General features: G+C 54.1%; 1 protein-coding gene across 2 annotated transcripts in view; it reads left to right on the forward strand.

Annotated features, from left to right (window-relative positions):
• IPO13 (importin 13) overlaps positions 1–18,206 on the forward strand; it is a 30,263-nt gene that overhangs the window by 10,728 nt on the left and 1,329 nt on the right. For both annotated transcript variants that reach the window (XM_056496993.1, XM_056496994.1), the window contains exons 3-16: positions 3,779–3,919; positions 4,088–4,229; positions 5,204–5,370; positions 5,743–5,863; positions 6,100–6,247; positions 6,404–6,585; positions 7,460–7,486; positions 8,172–8,306; positions 8,539–8,682; positions 9,068–9,148; positions 9,734–9,871; positions 9,946–10,042; positions 11,876–11,928; positions 18,027–18,093. In XM_056496993.1, coding sequence (XP_056352968.1) covers positions 3,779–3,919; positions 4,088–4,229; positions 5,204–5,370; positions 5,743–5,863; positions 6,100–6,247; positions 6,404–6,585; positions 7,460–7,486; positions 8,172–8,306; positions 8,539–8,682; positions 9,068–9,148; positions 9,734–9,871; positions 9,946–10,042; positions 11,876–11,928; positions 18,027–18,093 — 1,643 coding nt within the window. The remainder of the gene's footprint in view (positions 1–3,778; positions 3,920–4,087; positions 4,230–5,203; positions 5,371–5,742; positions 5,864–6,099; positions 6,248–6,403; positions 6,586–7,459; positions 7,487–8,171; positions 8,307–8,538; positions 8,683–9,067; positions 9,149–9,733; positions 9,872–9,945; positions 10,043–11,875; positions 11,929–18,026; positions 18,094–18,206) is intronic.

Genomic DNA, 18,206 nt, shown 5'->3' on the forward strand with positions numbered 1-18,206 from the left:
TCCTGCTGAGGCTGCACTGTGGGGCTCCGAGCTTCTCTGCTTGGCTGCATTGCCTGAGCTGCTGTCAGCTCTTGGGACCAATGCCTGCAGAAGGGACAGTACATCTCCAGTTCCCGTGGCCACATCCCTTCCTGGCTGCTTAGCAACCTTCCCCCAAAGAGGAGGGTTTCCCTGAAGGCTGGGCTGAGCTGCTGCCACTGTGTATGCCCTGTGCATCGCTGTACATTGCGCAGGCTCCGACCCTCTGCAGCCGTGGGAATGATGCTGCCACTCCACTTGTGAGCTCTGCTCCTCCCCTTGGTTAAGGGCAGGGGCAGCCTGCACGTTCCCCAGCTCTAGGACAGCCTGGGATTTTTTTCATGACAAGGACTTGCATCTGTGGACTGCAAATCCTGGTGCACAAAGGGAACCATCAGGATTTTAATGTGTTGCTGGATGGGGGGAGGTGTTGCCTCATTTACCACTGTTTAGAAGGTGACCACAAACTTTTTTCTTGTGCCTGGCAAAGGCTGTGGACCAGCTCAGACCTTGTAGCAGGTCTGGGGCAGAAAGTGAGAAGGTGTGAGAAGGTCACCTGCACTTCTGAAATGTTGGACTCTGTCTTCCTGCTTTCTGTTTCCCTTGAGTCTCAGAAGTCCCTTGGCTGTGATTCCTTACCTTTGTGCAGGAGCCTGGCCCTGCAGTGCTGCTCTTTGATTGCATTAAAAGGCTGAGTTCTCTGCTGAGCTTTCATATGAATTGTCAAGAGAATTGTGGCTGACAGTGGGGTTTCCTCTCTGCTTCTGTGCTGACCCTGCATTGCAGTTTTTTGCCCCATCCAGACCTACCATGCTGGCTGCTGCCTTACAGAATCTTCAGTACTTGCTCTCCATCCTTCTTCCCGGAGGCATCATCAGCAGTGCAGAGCACCCTCCTGTCTGTATGCGTGCAGGCAGTGGCCAGTTCAGGCAGGCAGCTGGCCTGAAAGGCTACCCAGTGTGTGAGGCTGGTGCAGCTCCTGCCCTGGGGCGTGGGGACAGCGGTGGCATTGTCACAGGGATGCCCTGCCAGGCGGCGTGTGGTGTCGGCTGCTTCCCAGCCCTGGTGGGCACTCCTCCCCTTTGTTTCTTGTGTCTACTGTAGTGTGTTCTTCCTCCTGCTTCCCCTAGTGCCAGCTGTCCCACCCCTCTGGCTCTGTCACTCAGCCAGAGTGGATCCAGCTCCTTCCCAGAGCCTCCAGGGAGTCTCCTGACCTTTCTGTCTCTTGTCTTGATAGTCTGGGAGATCCCTGCTGCTTTTCAGCTGCTCTCTTCCTCCATGGTCTCTTGCCTTTGTTTCCACAGGGCTCTTGGCTGCAGGCTCGGAGCATTCTTGGCACTGGGCTTCTGGCATGGTCCTCTCCAGAGCTTATTAGGGCATTGCTCCATGACAGGATTAGTCCTGGGGCTCACCACTTTGCTGTGGGTTCCCTGAGTGCTTTGTACACTATGTCTTTCCCCTCTCACTTCCTCCCAGCTGTCTTCACTGACATTGCTGCAGAGGTGACCATACAGGTGTGCTTCTGCCACCAGCAGAAGTCTCAGAGGCTCATGACCTTGGCTTCTGACTTTGAGGGTTAGATAGTTTGTGGGTCATCTTCCTGGGGAAGCACCACCTTGCAAGGCAGCTCTCTGCTGCAGCACCTGTGTCCAGGTGGAGGGCAGGTGTGATCTCATGGGTAAGGACCACGTGCTGGTGCTGCCTCACTCTTGGGTAAGTCACTTGTGCTGGCAGCTCCCATTTCCCTACTTACAAGAGCAGCGAGTGGTTTTCTGCCTCTGAGGTGTTACTAGAAATGATGCACTAGAGATGTGTAGGTGCAAAGTGTTTGATCTCTGTACCTGCCAGGTGGGTGGGAGCCCTGTGAAGCCAGAGAAGGAGATATGCTGGGTGTTGCTGGAGTCTTGATGCTGCTCCTCTGTTAGGACACGGCATTCCTGAGAAGAAACCTTGGAGGCTGGGTCGGGAGCTGGCACTGGAGCATCTCTGAGCACACCTCTGCTCTTGAAGGTGGTGGGAAGCTCCTGAGTTGCGGGAGGAGAGGAATGGAGGTAGTGTTGCATCTCATTTGTAGAGGAGAGGCTTGGGCTGTATTTTCCATCTCATTTGAGGATTATCCCCTCAGCTAAATGGGTCAGAGAACTTGGCAGCACATGCTGCAAGGGGAGAGCTGGCATGTGGCACTTGGCCACTTGGCCTTTCTGTAGTGCAGTGGGTATCATCAAAGTGGGGTAGGGACCTCCTTGTGGTATATGCCCATGGTGGGAGTTACAGAGCATGGATGTTGGACACTGAGTCTCCTCTCTAAAAGCAACCAGGTGTTGCTACAGTGGTGGACCTGGCAGGATTGCAGGTGTCACTATGGGATTACCTGGTGTACAGCCCATCTCTTTCTGGTCTTGGTACCTGGTGCTGAATTATTGAAGAGGAATTTCACTTGAAGAGTTTTCCAAGAGCTTCATTAGAAACAGAGTTTTAATAAGATTGGGTTATTATCTCATTAAGTTGCGGTTCAGATTTTGGATCAGGAAGGATGAGATTGTCCCATATGCCTGTATCTCCCCTCTACAGGTTGTTCCCCACACTGGTGCAGTTTGCAGAGGGTTGTGGGAAGAGCAAGAGTAGATGCTGGTCCCACAGAGGGATTGTAGACACCTTGTTTCGTCTGTCTTCTCTTGCTGACCCGGAGAGAAAGCTGCCACCACCAGCACAACTCTGTCCCTGCGCTGGTGGCACCAATGGCTTTGTTCTCTCCTAAATCATCCACAGCAAAAGCCACCCTGCCACTCTGGGGTGGATGTGTGGCTGTCCTGGTGTCAGGACTCACATCTCTTCCCCAGGGTGGGCACATCATGTATGCCTCCCACTCCAGCATCCTTAGCCCCGCACCTGCGTGCAGGGGGCGGGCAGAGAGCACAGGCTGCGGCTGCAGATAACACGCCTGGGCGGGCAGGGAAATGGCAGGGAAAAGGCAGGCTGCTCATCAGCCTCCAGCACGGCCTCTCTCCGGGGGCCCTGGGCTGCCTTTCACCTTGGCTGCCTCCTTCTCGTTGCCTTGGTTACCATCCCTTGCAGGCAGCGGAGGGGAGGCTGATGTGCAGGATGGGATGTGGAAGAGCAGTGCTGCACTGGGCTGTGGCAGCCCGAGATGTGCCACAGGCCAGCATTGTCCCTGGGTGGGACTCCCCAACAGTGGCTGTCCAGTTCATCCCAGACATGGCACACACTCTGGATGTGCCCAAGCTGGAGAGTTGTGTGGTTTCCTGCTGGCAGCTTAGACTGCCTCTGTGCAGATCTGAGGGCTGTGAGCATGGTGGGAAGAGCCCACAGGTCTGCCCTCGCTGCTGTTCTGCTGCACATCAATGCTGCCGTGTGCAGGCACAGCTCACTCAGAGCTGGTTGTGGCAGAGGCAGGTTGGAGGTGCTGGCAGCCCTGATGGCAGGTGTGGGCGGGCAGAGGCAGGGGTCCACACCCTGGCGCAGTGGAGGGTTTGCCCAGAGCTGATGGCCACTGGCTTAGCAGTTCACTTGCAGAGGCTCTGCTGTAGCAGTGCTTGGGGCTGCAGCTTTTGTCCTAATGCCACAGGCTGCCAGGAGAGTTCATGTAAGCAGTAAGGGCTCCTGCATGCACCCCATGGTACAAAGCAGCCTTCAAGTAGGCAAAGCTGGGCAAGAGCCCTGGGAGGGCTCAGGAGGGATGGATGGCATACCAGCCCATGATGGCTGGTGATGCTGGCACTGATTCAGGCTGTGCTTGCAGGTACGTGAACACCCTCCTGAAGCTCATCCCGCCCGTGCTGGGGCTCCAGGAGCAGCTGCGCCAGGCAGTGCAGAGCGGGGACATGGAGACGTCGCACGGAATCTGCCGCATCGCTGTGGCCCTGGGGGAGAACCACTCCCGGTGTGTGCTGGGGATGGGCCCTGGGAGGGGGAGTGAGCTTGGAGCAGCCTGCTGTTCCCCACATGCTGCTTTGTCCAGGGCCTATCCTGCACCCAGTGACGTATGTCGGGGCAGAGGAGTTGGGCTTATAGCAGAGTTGCCACTCTGACCATGCTCTCTGCTTCCCAGAGCCCTCCTGGACCAGGTGGAGCACTGGCAGAGTTTCCTGGCCCTGGTCAACATGATCATGTTCTGTACTGGCATCCCTGGACACTACCCTGTCAACGAAACCACCAGCTCCTTGACCCTCACCTTCTGGTACACACTGCAGGTCAGTGGCTATTGTGGGTAGCGTGCCTGGACTCTGCCCTCCAGGCAGGGCCAGAGGCACCAGTGCATGGGGACTGGGGTCTGGCCTGGATTTAACTGGTCACAGGGATTTCTAATGTCCCCACTTCTTGCCCTGCACTTGCAGCTAGGGCAGGGCACATACCTAGGAAATGCTGGCTTGTAGCTGGCTCTTTCTGCCACCAGTCCTCCTTAGAAGTGAGAGCTGTCCTTTAAGGGGCTCAGTAACAAAACTAATTAAAAGTTCATGTTAATTTTTTTTTTTTCTTTCCAGCGCAGACCTGGTTGTTTAGCTCCTTGCTGCATGCCTGCAGCAGACAGGAACGAGAGCATGGCTCTAGTGGCTGCCCAGTGTGGGGTCCCTCTCCCAGGGTCAGTGTTCCCTGGATCAGCAGAGCAGCCCTGCCACATTGTGCTCTATTTTTAGCTCTCTTTCATCCCTCAGCTCCATTCCTCCGCAATCCAGTGTGGCATGGCTGAGCGTGGGCAGGGAGGGGAGTGAAGTCAGTGCCGTGCCAGCAGCTCCTCTGCTGCATGAGGCCAGGCTGAGGCTCCCACGACCTCTTGCTGCTTCTCCAGATGGGTCTGAGATTACATGTGCATGCAGGAGGCTGCTGTGCTCAGTCAGCTCACTCACAGAAGTCTGAGGCATGCATGCTCCTAGTGTAGCTGTGCTCTCAAGGATAGGACATAGCAGGACACTGGCACTCCCTATAACAATGCTCCCTATAAACAAAGCTTCTGGGGCTTCTGGCATCTTGCCTCCAGATAATGCTGCCATTGCAGAAGGACACAGCATCAAGTGGATCTTAGGGAGCTGGAAATGCAGCCTTCCAAGGTGTGACAGGTCCCACCGGCCCTGGGAGATGTGCCTGAGTCCCCTGTGCAGCAGGCCTATTAGCTCTATTTTCCTTTCCCTGCAATACCTGATGTATTTGTTCCTCCTCTTGCCTCCAGGATGATATCCTCTCCTTTGAGCCAGACAAGCAGGCGGTGTACCAGCAGGTCTACAGGCCTGTCTACTTCCAGCTGGTGGACGTGCTGCTGCACAAAGCCCAGTTCCCCTCTGATGAGGAGTATGGCTTTTGGTCTTCAGATGAGAAGGAGCAGTTTCGGATATACAGGTACAAGTGGGAGATTTGGATTTGCTTGTCAGGCAGGTGAGGATGCAGGGGCAGCATTCTGCCACCCTGGAGATTGGGTGCTATATGATGAGCCAAGGAGGGACACAGAGGAAATTCCTTCCATCAAGAGCTGTTTTGGCTGTGGTGGTAATGTGAAAATGAGCTGGTTTGGCTCATTTGGCAACATTTTGGCACAGCACCAGTTACCCTGCCCAAGAGGCCATAGGATCACTCCATTGGTTGGGACAGACACTGCTTGTATGAGCAGTGCCTGTGCCGTACTTGGCAGCAGGAGAGAAAGTGATGTGTCCACACACGGAGCTCTCTGCATGGGTTGGGGACAGCATTTGGAGACACCCATGTTCTCTGCAGGGTGGACATCTCTGACACACTGATGTACGTGTATGAGATGCTGGGCGCTGAGCTCCTGAGCAGCCTCTATGACAAACTGGGACGTCTCCTGACCAACACGGAGCAGCCGTCCACGTGGCAGGTGAGCAGAGGGACCCAGGTGCCAGGCTGACAGCTACCACCTTGCCAGCTCACATACAGGCTCTCTGGGGTCTGCTGTGGAGAGGAATAAGTCTTCTGCTTCCCTGTCCTTAGTCCTGCCAAGGGATCAGCCTCTTCTGCTGCTGTGGGGGTGCTGAGCTGGTGCCTGGAGCTGGGGCAGGGTTGGGCATCAGTGGTCAGTGCGTGGCTCTGACAGTGCCTCTCCCACCCTGGCAGCACACAGAGGCCTTGCTCTATGGCTTCCAGTCCATTGCTGAGACCATCGATGTAAACTACTCCGATGTGGTGCCGGGACTGATCGGCCTCATTCCCCGGATCAGCATCAGCAACGTGCAGCTTGCTGACACCGTCATGTTCACCATCGGTGAGCGGGCTGGGCTGGGGAGGGAAACCCCCTGAGACCACATCTGCCCAGCAGTACCAGTGGTGAAATCAAACCTGGGCATTGCAGAATGCAGAGAGCAAGAACCGTGCAGAACTGTGGTGCAGTCCTGCAGTCTGATCCCATCTGTGTATTCAGGGTCTCTGTCTGAGTGGCTGGCTGATCACCCTGTCATGATTAACAACGTGTTACCACTGGTGCTCCAAGCCTTGGGCAACCCTGAGCTCTCCATCTCCAGTGTCTCCACCCTGAAAAAGATCTGCCGAGAGTGCAAGTACGACCTGCCACCTTATGCTGCCAACATTGTCGCTGTGTCACAGGTAGGAGCTGGATGCAGGTGGATGTGTGGTTGTGACCTGGGATGTGCTCTGTGCACACCTTTTCCTTTGTAAGGATCAGGGCAGAGGGACAAAGGAGCAGCTCAGGGCATCTTGGTGCAGGAGATTTCTTGCCTGTTTTGTTCGTAGGCTAGTAAACTCATGTGGCAGGCCCTGTATCCTGCTGTGAATGCAGAAATGGCAGCCAGTGACAGACACAACTGCCAACAGGTCTGCTGGGGTTGCAAATGGGTGTCTGTCCCTCCCTCTGGCTTTCTTTTTGCCTTGTTGGGAGCAGCAGCCTGCCAGCTGTGCACCTGCCACACTGCTAGTGTAGTGCCGCTCTGGGCATCTTGGGGGTCAGTGCTCTGGTGTTGAAGCCTCTCCTTGCAGACTGAGCTGATCCCTGCAGTGCTGGGGCAGCTTATCTCATGCTCCCCCTTGACTCTCAGAATTTGGGCCAGATGGGGCTCAGAGTCCCGAGGCACTAGGAGAAGGGCTGGACTTGGGCAGGCAAGCTGCCAGGATATACATGGGAGCACAGAGGTGAAGTGCTCTTAAAAGCATCTCTGCTTTTAGAGTCTGGGGAACACTGGCGCTGGAATAAGGAAACCCTGGCTGAGGTTGACTCCTTTAGCAATCCTGCTGCAGAGCTGTCCAAGCCAGGAACTCCCCTTGCTGGGTGGCTGAGTGAACAAGGAACAAGAATTTTAGTTCTTGCCTGTAGCACATGATGTTTGTCTGTGCCCACACTGGTGTTAGTTGTCTTGACCTCCTGTGTCAGTCCTACCTCCTGTTGTCAGTCCTGCCTCCTGGAAGGGAAGGGCCTTTCTGCAGCACTTACTCTCCTCTTTTCCTCTCCCTTTCCCCTTTACAGGAGGTGTTGATGAAGCAGATTCACAAGGTAAGAGAGGCTAACTCACACCTCTGCTGGTTCTTGCTCCCCATGCCCACTTAGTCATGCTCAGCTGAAGACACAAAGCTGTCCCCAGAGGAGAGCTGAGCACTGCATCCATGGGGTGCAGGATGAGGAGAATCTGCTGGCTGCGTTTTGCTGCACTGCTGGGCTTCACTTCACCCACACTGGGGTTGAGGGCTGGGGTTGTGCTGGGAGGGTATGTCCCCTAGAGAGGGAGGGGGAGGAGGCTTAACTCTAGCAGTTCCCAGTCTCTCCAAACCCAAGGATACCAAGATGACAGACATGTTTTCAGGAGAAAGAAGGGAGCTAAGTGTAGGAGCTGAGCCCCAGCCTTGCCTGTGACTAGGACGGGGTGGCTAAGACAGTCTGTGCAGAGGACAATGTGACAAGTTAAGGTGAGTGATGCCAGCCTGGAGATCTCTGGACACCAACTGGTCTTTCCTTGGCAGGTGCTGGGAAGAGACCAGGTGTGCTGAAGCCAGAACTCCTGTTCCCTGAGAACAGAAGCTGTTAGGGAGCTATTCCCCTCTCCTGCAGTGAGATGCACCTAGAGGGACCCAGATAGAGCAGCTCAGGAGCTGCAGCACACCCAGCTGGCACCTTGGCAGCTGTCAGAGCACAGGCTGTGGGCTAGGCAGTGACCTGCCCTGTTGTGTCTTCTCTGTCCCAGACAAGCCAGTGCATGTGGCTGATGCAGGCTCTTGGATTCCTGCTTTCTGCACTGCAAGTGGAGGAGATCCTGAAGAACCTGCATTCCCTGATCACCCCCTACATCCAGCAGCTGGAAAAGCTGGCTGATGAAACGGTGAGTGCCTGTGTGCTGCTTCCATCCAGAAGTGGTTTCTCCTGCTGGCTGTAGCCCTGGGGCTGCTGTGCTGAAGCAGCACTCTTAAACATGGGCTCAAGGGAAAGTGCAGTGCAGGGAACCCCTCTCTGGCACTTTGCCTCTGCAGTTCTAGTTCCTCAGCATCCCAAAGACATGACTATGATTGAGTAGTGCAGTCTGTGTCATACTTTGGCTTTATTTTCCCTGGCAGCCCAATCCCTCCAACAAGCTGGCCATCATCCACATCCTGGGCCTGCTTTCCAACCTCTTCACCACCCTAGACATCAGCCACCATGATGACGACCATGAAAGCACCGAGGTCAAAAAACTGCCAGTGCAGCAAGGACCCAACCCAGTGAGTAGAGCGATAGCTCCATGTTCTCTGTCACTGGCCAAAGCCTCACAACTCACTGCAGGAGAGGGGGATTAATGGGGATTGCACCATGTGCCAGCAAGAGGGTAGTGCTAGTCTATTCCAGCTAAAATAGCTCCTTCAGCTCATCCCACCACTCTGAGGTGGACAGAGGTGACTTGCCTCTTGGATGCCTCTTGGATAGATGCTGCTCTGGAGGATGGCCTGGGTGCTACCTGCCAACTGTGAGCTGTGCCAGGCTGTTTCAGAAAAAAGCTTTGAGAGGGATGGTGCCTGAAGGTTTGAGTCCAGGCCATGCTTAGTCTTGAATATCTCCTTCCCAGTGCCATGGCGGCCAATTCTCTTCAGTGTCTTTCATTCCTTATAGGTGGTGGTGGTTCTGCAGCAAGTCTTCCAGCTCATACAGAAGGTTCTCAGCAAGTGGCTGAATGATGCCCAGGTGGTAGAGGTAACCAGGCTTCACCTGTATACTGCCTGCAGCTCTGCCTGTCCTTGCTGACCTGAGTGGGGGACAGCAAAGGACAAACTCTGGGTGATGGCCTGTGAGAAGAATGTCTTGCTGGGTTTTCTGGACCAGTGCTGCTTGCTGTCACCAGCAGCATCAAGTCATTCTTGTCTGTCCTGTTCTTCCATCAGCTCTGCTTCTCTCCAGTAACTGAGGTCCTGCCATGAGCAGGGAGATATGATCTACCCAACCTGTGTTCCCTATGAGAACAGCTCTGTTCTGAACTGGACCTGTATAATCTGGTGCTTGTCCAGTTTGTTCAGTCCAGTAATGCCCATGTGCAACCTCACACCAGCCGTTTTTCCTGGCCCCTGGGGAGCCTTCCTGCTGCAGTGGGAGGGGTGTTTCCTGGTCACTGGGAGTATCCTTGCTGCAGGGCAGGCCACTAGTACCAGAGCAGGTCTGAGCTCTTTGCTTGGCTGGTTCCTGTCCCCATTGCCAGCTCTTTGCTCCCCTGGGACCCATCCATTAAGCCCTGGGAGAGGTCTCCTGATGCCCATTGCTCATGCAATCCCTCTTTTCCCACAGTCTGTCTGTGCCATATTTGAGAAGTCTGTGAAGACCCTCCTGGATGATTTTGCCCCCATGGTGCCTCAGCTGTGTGAGATGCTGGGGCAGATGTACAGCACCATACCCCAGGTCTCTGCCATTGAACTCACCCGGCAGGTATGGAACTGTGCTTGGGAGGCTGGGGATGTGCAGGGCCAGCAGAAGCTTCAATCCTTCTCTCTTTTTTGCAGCTGGTTCACATCTTTGCCCATGAGCCTGCCCACTTCCCTCCCATCAAGGCCCTCTTCTTGCTCGTTACCTCAGTCACACTGACCCTGTTCCAGCAAGGTACGTAGGGTTAGCCCGTCTTCGTGCTGGGGCTGTCAGGCTTTTGCATGCATGGAATCTGGAGGCGTCTTTCTGGCTGCTTTCACTCCTAGCCAAACTAATTGGGGCCATCTCTGTTTCTTGGATTCATCCCAACCCCTGGAAGGTGGGTACCTTCCCTGCAGGCAACAGAAGCAGGAAATCCCTGGGTGCTCTGGGCCTCTGTTACAGCAGCCCAAGCTGGATATCACATGCAGCAATGGTCAAACTGGAACGGCAGTCCAGCTTGGCTGGGAGGCTATGCCCTCAGGAAGATCTCAGGGCTTCTCCAGGGACCACTGCTGCTTGTAGTGGCCTGAAATCAAGTCCTCATATGAGCAGGACAATGTGTGTGTGAACAGCTGGGAAATTACTTTTTCAGAGTCACTGGTGGCCACCGAGTCCCTGCTGTGATGCTGAGGATGCTGGTGTACTCCTGCAGGGCAGGGGCCCCTCTTTGGCTCAGTGCCCACCCTACAAAAAGCAAATGGGGTTAGAACAAGCTCCTTTGCACCATGGCTCCCCTCAGTATCTTTGTGACGTGCCCTGTGACAGAGTCTAATGTACATTGGAGCTGCTGGATCTTGTCCTTTAGCATTACCACATGCAGCCCTCAAGGGGTCTTATCCTTTGCTCACTGCTGAGTGCCGGGTGCCAGGTATGGTGATGCTGTCCCCCAGCTGAAGGCTCAGAGCTCTCTAGGGAGGTGGGAGGAGACTTGAGGAGCCCTGTTTCATCATCACACCACGGTCCAAGCAAATCCCACTGTGCTGAGGTGTCACTGGGGTCAGTGATGAGCAAGCCAGGCTTTCTCGGATATCAGGTTCCCACTCGTGCCAGTGGCATGGGGATGTGTCTATGCTGGAACCCTTTTCCTCAGAGCTGGAGAGCTGGTGATGCCTCCAGGCAGCAGCAGGCACGTCTGCAGGAGGAAAAGGGAGGGGACAGAGCCTGAGCTGTGCCAACACTTTGATGTGAACTTTGCTTAGGCAAGTGGCTGTTCAGCTTGGCATGTGCCCAGGACTGACGCCTTGGGTGGGTGAGCAGGGTGAGCCTCTCCTGCTGAGCCCACGTGTGGCAGGAGAAGAGGGGCATGCCTGAGCCTGCAAGGGCCAAGAAGTGAGTGTGCACAATCAGATGCCAAGGCAGGGTGAGTGGTGCTGGCACGGAGATCTCTGGGCACTGAGCTGCTCTCTCCCATGAGGATGCTGGAGGAGACCTCCAGGAGGGTCCTGGACTCACTCTCCTGGAGAGCATCTAGGAATGGGGTGGGAGGGTGTCTGTGCCAGGGTCTCCTGAGCAGCTGATGCTGGTGACAAGCATGTGCACGCCTGAGCCCAGCCAGGTCTGTCAAGCATTTGCTCAGGTGTTGGCGTTCACTTGCAGTTACCTTCCAGGACCAAACAGTGCTCTGAAGACACCTGCTCAGTCCCCAGAGTGCAAAAGCTATAATTCTCCTTGTGGAGATGGTGCTCAGCTAGCCCCTGCTCCTCCTTCTCTTCCTCCCCAAGGAAATGAAGATCTCCTCCTTGGCTCTGCAGCACCCAGGTGCTAGCTGGAGACCCTGGGGCTTTAGACCCTTTCCTTTGCAGTTTCTTTTTGTTCTTGGGTTCTCCAAGTTTCATGATTTTTTGTATGTTTTGTTTCTTTAACTTGCTTCAAGCTGCTCATGTTGCCCATCCCCTTCCCCACACACCCCTCCTCCCTTACACTCCTGTTTTCACTTGTAAATTCTTTCTGTATCACATAACTATATGATGTTGAGTTGCTGTTTGTATGATTTTTCTCTTAAGTTACATCTTTATTATATTTTAGGGCCCAGGGATCATCCTGATATTGTTGATTCATTTATGCAACTCCTGGCACAGGTGTGTTTTAGTTTCTTATTCATTCACTTTCTGTTCTCTCTCTTTCTCTTTTTAATTCAATTTAAACCTATTTTTAGCTTTCTGTTGACAACGTTTTTTTTCCTTTTAGTTGAATATCGAGTTTCTCCATCTGTTTCCGTGGAAGTTGAAAACAAAACATTCTCCTTTAGTTCTGGGTTCACACCATCCCCAGGGCAGTGCCCTCCTCTGCAAGGCAGCTCCAGCTCCCACCCCCTTGCTGGGCTGAAGCTGGCATGGGGCGCTTGGTGCTGCTGCTGCAGTCACCCTTGGGTGACAGACAAAGTAGAGCATTAAGTGGATATTTTCCAACCCATTTACCTGCTCTCTGATGGGTCCTCTGGAGTGGGGACAGGCTGAGCTGGCTGCCCTGCCCAGGGGCCAGTGGGGGGAAGCCCTTGCCCTCAGGAGCAGGCAGCTGCCAGGGTTTGGCTCTGAGCAACGTGCTTGTGGTGGCATCTGGGTCTGGCAAGTGCCACATTGCCTCCTGCCCCAGCAGCCTGTCCGGGTGGTGGCAGTTCCTGGGCAGGAGCTGCTGGCTCAGCAGCGCATGGGGACAGTTGGCATTGACGTGGCAGGGGCTGCGGGCTGGCACGTGGGCTGGCACTTGTGTTGCAGCTGGCAGTGGGCAGGCAGGGCCAGTGCTATGCTGTGTGTGTATATACACCTGCCCAGTGTGCTCCTCAGCCCCCCGTGGCCCTTAAGGGAGAAGCCCTGATGTCCTTGATGTACTCAGTGTCCTTGTCAGAGACATACGTGTTCCCTGCCCTCCTACCCACAGGGTGGGTCTGTGGTGAGGGGGGGGCTGGCAGAGCTGCTTTCTGCTCTGTTTCTGTGATGGGGAGACCTCTAACCACACGTGCTGGACCAGTGGCTGTGCAGGAACACTCACCTAGGCTCCTCTCAGAGCTGTGGCCATCCTACCCTTGCTGACAGCCCCGGGAGGGTGCCTGACATGTCCTGGTGCGAAGCTGTCACACTCCTCGGATCCTCCCGTGGGTCTTGAGGGTTGGAGTGGGCAAGAGGGCTGCACCTGACCTTCTCCAGGCAGGGTCTTCTCCTCACAGTTCTCACCTTGATGCCTGCTGAGACCCATTGCATCTCAAAGCCATATTGCAGCCTTTTCTTCTCTGCTTTTCATTTTGAAAAAGGTAATATAATCAAGGCTATCAGACTTCTGCTCTGCTTTTGGTTCTGGAAGCTGTGACCTTTTAACAAAGGTTTTGAACATGATGGGAGAGTGTTAAATGGGGTCTGTGCATGAGATTTTTGGTGGTGTCCTCACTGCTAGCAGGACCTCAATTTGAACACTGTGCCTAGTTTGGGGCACAACAATTCTGTAGATTTGTATCAGAGACCACAGAGAAAAGCATCTGGGAAGGTGGCCACCTTGTACACATGGTGGGGAGGAAAAGCTGATGGGAGCCTGCAAAGCTGCATGAGTCTTGGAATGTGTGAAAGGTAATGTGCCAGTTGTAGGTAAAAAACCCTTTTCTGTTCTACGTGAGTAGGACAATCAGTAATCGGAGGAAATCATGGTAAAGAATGCAGGTCTGGCAGGAGCAAATCTTCCTAAGAGGGCAGGGAAGCACTGGAAGATCAAGTGGGGAGCTGTTGTTGCATGAAGTTCTTGAAAGGACCCAACAAGCCCATTGCTCTTGGAGGGTAGGTGGAAGTGATCCTGACAGGGTGTAAGGCATTCAGTGACTCTGAAAGACTCTCCCAAGGCTACTTGCTGTTTCTTTGGAAAATACTGAATTTCTCTCTGGCTTGGGTTCCTCCTCTGTGTCTGGACAGAATATTTGTGCTTTCTTAGAGAGAAAAGTGCAACCATGGTGCACTTCCATGGAGTGTACTGTGAGACCAAACACCACCCATCCAAGGTGCTGGGAATCTGTTACACACTGTCCTTGTGGGCAGGATCTGCAGGCAATTCTGGGTCAATGTCCTGGCAGCTGGCCCTGTCTTATGTGCAGATCTCCAGATGTCCTTCAGAGGCACTTCTGCAGGAGCAGCTGAGAGGCTCCTACCTCTGTGTCTTCTCCATCTGTAAGACATCTGACATCATGCTGCCAGCCTGACACCACCCACTAAAGACCTGTTGTTTTCCTGGGCTTTGTACTCCTGAAACCCCATGGAGACCAAAGGATCCCATCCCTGTCTTCTCTCTTCCTGCATAGAACTCAAGGTTTCCTCTTCCTTGGCCTGACACGTCTCATAGACTGATGATTCAGTGAGCTGCTTTAAAACCCTTCAAGAATTGGCCTTAACATCCCTGACTGACTCCTTGCTCCAGGACTTTGAGAGCTGTCTGATGGCAGAGATGGGTCTAGCCTGTCCTCTTCCAGAGGACCATACTCTGCAGTGATGCTCTTGAAGATTTGTAGATTGGAGGATTAAACTCAGAGGGAACTGCAGATCTCTTCAGATTTTTGTGTGTCAAGAGCTGTGTTTTCACCCAGCCTGCTCTGCCTGCAGACCCTTTGGCAAAGTAATGCATCTTCTGGAGCAGCAGTGAATTTGGAAACCAGAGTGTAAAGGTGGAGACCTTCCCACTTCCCTGGCCATCTGTTTTTGTGGTTGATCACCTTTGTTTCAAGTTTGACTAGTTCTTCCTTGCAGGCACTGTTTCTGCCCTCTCTTCCAGCAAGTACTATCCTGCCTTCTGATAACTCAGAAGAAGCTCATGAGGCCTGCATGTCAGCTCTGTCACCAGCACACAGGAAACCATCTCTCCCTGTCACAGGATTCCTGCTGACTTTATCTTTGGGCTTGGTTGTAGCTCCTGGAACTGCCCAGTTGTTGAAGCTTATCCTTTTGCCACAGTGTCAATTGGCAATTCTCTGTTGATGACAGCTGGCTGATCATGGGAGCTGCTGGCTTAAACCAGATGACAAAGTTCTCATACTACTCAAAGCTAAGGATAAAATAACCAGTCTGCCAAAAGGTTGCACAGAGCAGTACCAGCATCCTGTTCTCAGCTATTCCCTCCTTCCTCTGCTGCATGCTGGGATGGGTGCAGAGCATTGCTGCTGCAGTGCCCAAGGTGAGCATCCTGGAGGGCACGGGGCTCAGCTCCACCCATGCAGCTGGAGCACCTCTGCCCAGGACCACATGGCCATGGTGGGCTGGGGCTTGCACCCAGGTCTGCATTGGCAAAAGCAGGAAAGAGGCAGGTTCTGAAGTTGGGGAATCAGTGGGTATCCCATGTGTGCTCACAATTGCAGGTAGGATTTTGGGACTCTCCAGCCTGCCTTTCCACCTCATCCACCCCACCCAGCAGGGCTTCTCACTTGCACAGACCCTGGGAGCGTTTTGGTGACTTCTCCTGACAGATCCTTGGGGCAGTCTGGGTGTGCAGAGCCTCACTGGGCAGAAGATGTAGGATTGACCTCCTGTGATTGCACAGATGGTGCCTGCCCGAGCACAGGTAGCTTCATCCCCATCTCCCTCCCTTCACGGTCTGGTCCAGGCTGCATGCAGGAGTCCTTAAGCTCTCCACCTCACCTGCTCCAGCCAGACTCAGAGAACCCCATGGAGGGTATGGGTTCAGCATCCCCTTGCTGAGGCTCACTGCTCCTGCCTGGCCAGCCTTACGTGCCCTTTTCAAAGCAAGAGGCTCTGCTCTGCCAGGTGTGGAGTCTGGGAAGAGACTGGATACTGGACACTAAGGCTGTGTGTTCTGGAGAACTGCAGGAACTGGCAGCGCAGTCCTCACTGTCCTCTGTCTACTGGAGGAGTGGGTGTCCCTTCCATGCCTGTCTGCCTAGGAAGAAATGGGAACAAGAGCCTCTTTGGTGGTCTCTGAGCTGCTGTGGAGAACCCAGTGTCCCCTCTATGGTGTCCTGCAGGACAGTTCTGGGAGAGCGAGTGCCTATCTCTGGCTGCTCATGCAGAGGAAGTAGGGGGGGACATTTGAAAGCATTTAAAAACCCACCCCCATGGTAGCAGAGGTGCTCTGGCAGGAGACAGGGAAGATGGGCTGGCAAGAAGAGGTCCTAGAGCTGGAGCAGGGTTCCTGGTGCTAGGAAAGAGTAGCTGGACATAGCTGCTATTGTGAAAGAGTAGCTGGACCTACATGGTGGTACTTTCTTATGGGAGAAGCTCCACAGGGCCCCATCTTGTGGGGGTAAAAAAGCATCTCTCTTTACATTACACATGCACATATGTACCCAGGTCTGCATTGGGCTTGCACTCTGCAAAGTGTCCTATGGGAAGGAGCTGTCCCAATACTGACATGCTTTTCCTCATGGCACTGATGGATTGAGGAGCAGATGCTGCAGTGAATCTGCAGGAGAACTTGGGGGGGCTCTGCAGCGGGTCTGGTTTGGCTGGGAGAAGCACCCTGCAGGTAGGTGGGAACCTGAGCACATTGGAAGACTTGTGCCAAATGGAACACTTGTAGCATGCAGGACTCAGGTGAAAACCCATGGATAGGCAGGGTAGAGGAACTTGCAGCTGGGTGGTTAGCACACAAGCCAGCTGCCCTTGAGCAACATGCTGCTGGGGGAAAGGCTCATAGTCCCTGCTCTAGAGCTCACAGTAGGGCCCCAGCAGTGGTAGTCTCCCAGGGCTAGAACTTTAACATCTCTTGCAAGTGTTTGTCCTGTATGGGACCAGCTGAACAGTAGCAGCCTCCATGAGTGGATATGTTGCTAAGCCATTGCTCAGCCAGCAGTTCACCTTCTGGTGTTGGTGCACAGCCTGTATATACACACACAGGTATAACGTGGCCCCTGGTTGCCCCATGAAGCTCTCTGCTTGTATCCAGCAGGGAGCAGGTCCCTGCAATTGTGCCATCTCCACCTCGTACAGCGATGCCTTCAGTGCCCAAAACTGAATCTTCTTTTTCAGTGTGTGATATAAAAGGTCAGAAAGGAGATAGGGTAGCTCTGAAGCCTGCTCCTCAGCTTTTTGTTTTCCAGCATCTGCACTGGGCAGATGGCTCTGCACTTGCAAATCTGGAGATCTGGAAAGATCTCCAGGGACTTTCTCTGGAGAAGACATTGGGAATTAAATCTGTTTTGCACCAAGTAGAGACCACAGGGGCAGATGGCTGTGTGTCCTGGGTGCTGCTGACTGAGAGTTGTCCCTCCTTTTATCCCTGGGAGAAGGCTCAGACAGCAGCAGTGACCCCACAAAGAGCTCAGCCCAAGGGCTGCATGCCCTGGTATGCTGCTTTCTGAGCTCCAGGCACACAGCAGGGCTGCTCTAGTGCTATGGCTGTTGTCCCTGGTGTTGCAGTGACAGCAGGGCAGGAGGAATGGCTGCCATTCCCAGTGCTTTTCTGCAGCAGTGGGTATGGTGGTCAGGGTATGGATGTGGCTGCCTAATACAGCAGAGGTCACTGAGGCAGGTCGGAAACCCTTCGCATTGAGTGGAGGGTGCAGGCTGAAACATTCCCACCCAGTAACTGCTCAGTGCCAGCACCAGGGGGACTGAGTCATTGCACAAGGTACCATAGCTCAGGGTGTCTCCAGCAGCAGTGCCTGAACCGCACAGAGGCTGGTGGAATCACTGCGTGGCATTAAAAAAACCCAAGCTTGCTTGGTCTCAGATTTGCTGCTCAGGAACTGCCAAGAAATGTTGGCATCTCACTGTCGTTTAGCGCGGTCTGGGGCTACTGCTTCAACCAGTTGCTGTGACCCCAGGGATGCCAGCACCTTCAAGAGAGGAGCAAAGTACATGGGTGGCTGGTCTCTGCTGAGCCCTGCATGGCTGCCCTTGTCCTGGGAACGGTGCTGCTGCCTGATCTGCTCTGATGGGACAGGAGCCCTCTGTGTCTGAGTATCTGCACACCACTGTGTCACCTATCCTCAGGTCCCGGGGTCAGCGGATCCTGGGCATAGCAAACTGCCTGGCTGTTTGAATTATATTCTGGGGAATATAATAATATAATATACCTGGGGAGGGGTAAAGTGATGGTTTCCTGCTGTACTGTATGAATCTGCCCTTTCCTGGGGGTGTGCTCAGGTAAGTGTGTGTCCAGGCAGAGGCTGTCTGGGGCACCGGGTTCCTTGAAGGCTTCCTGGCTGCCTCTGCAGCGCTGGGTTCATGCTGCCTGTCTGTGTGCCTTGCAGGCTCTGAAAAGGAAGCCGGATCTCTTCCTGTGTAGCAACCTGGATGTCAAAGCTGTGTTTCAGTGTGGTGAGTACCATGGGCATGGAGATGTGCTCCAGATCACTCTGAGGAGAAGCCAGCCTGCTCCTCCTGTAGAGCTGGGTGCAAAACAGCCAAGGGCTGGGGACTACAGGGCTGAT

Source organism: Oenanthe melanoleuca, chromosome 8 (assembly GCF_029582105.1).
Source record: "Oenanthe melanoleuca isolate GR-GAL-2019-014 chromosome 8, OMel1.0, whole genome shotgun sequence".
Lineage (NCBI taxonomy): Eukaryota > Metazoa > Chordata > Aves > Passeriformes > Muscicapidae > Oenanthe > Oenanthe melanoleuca.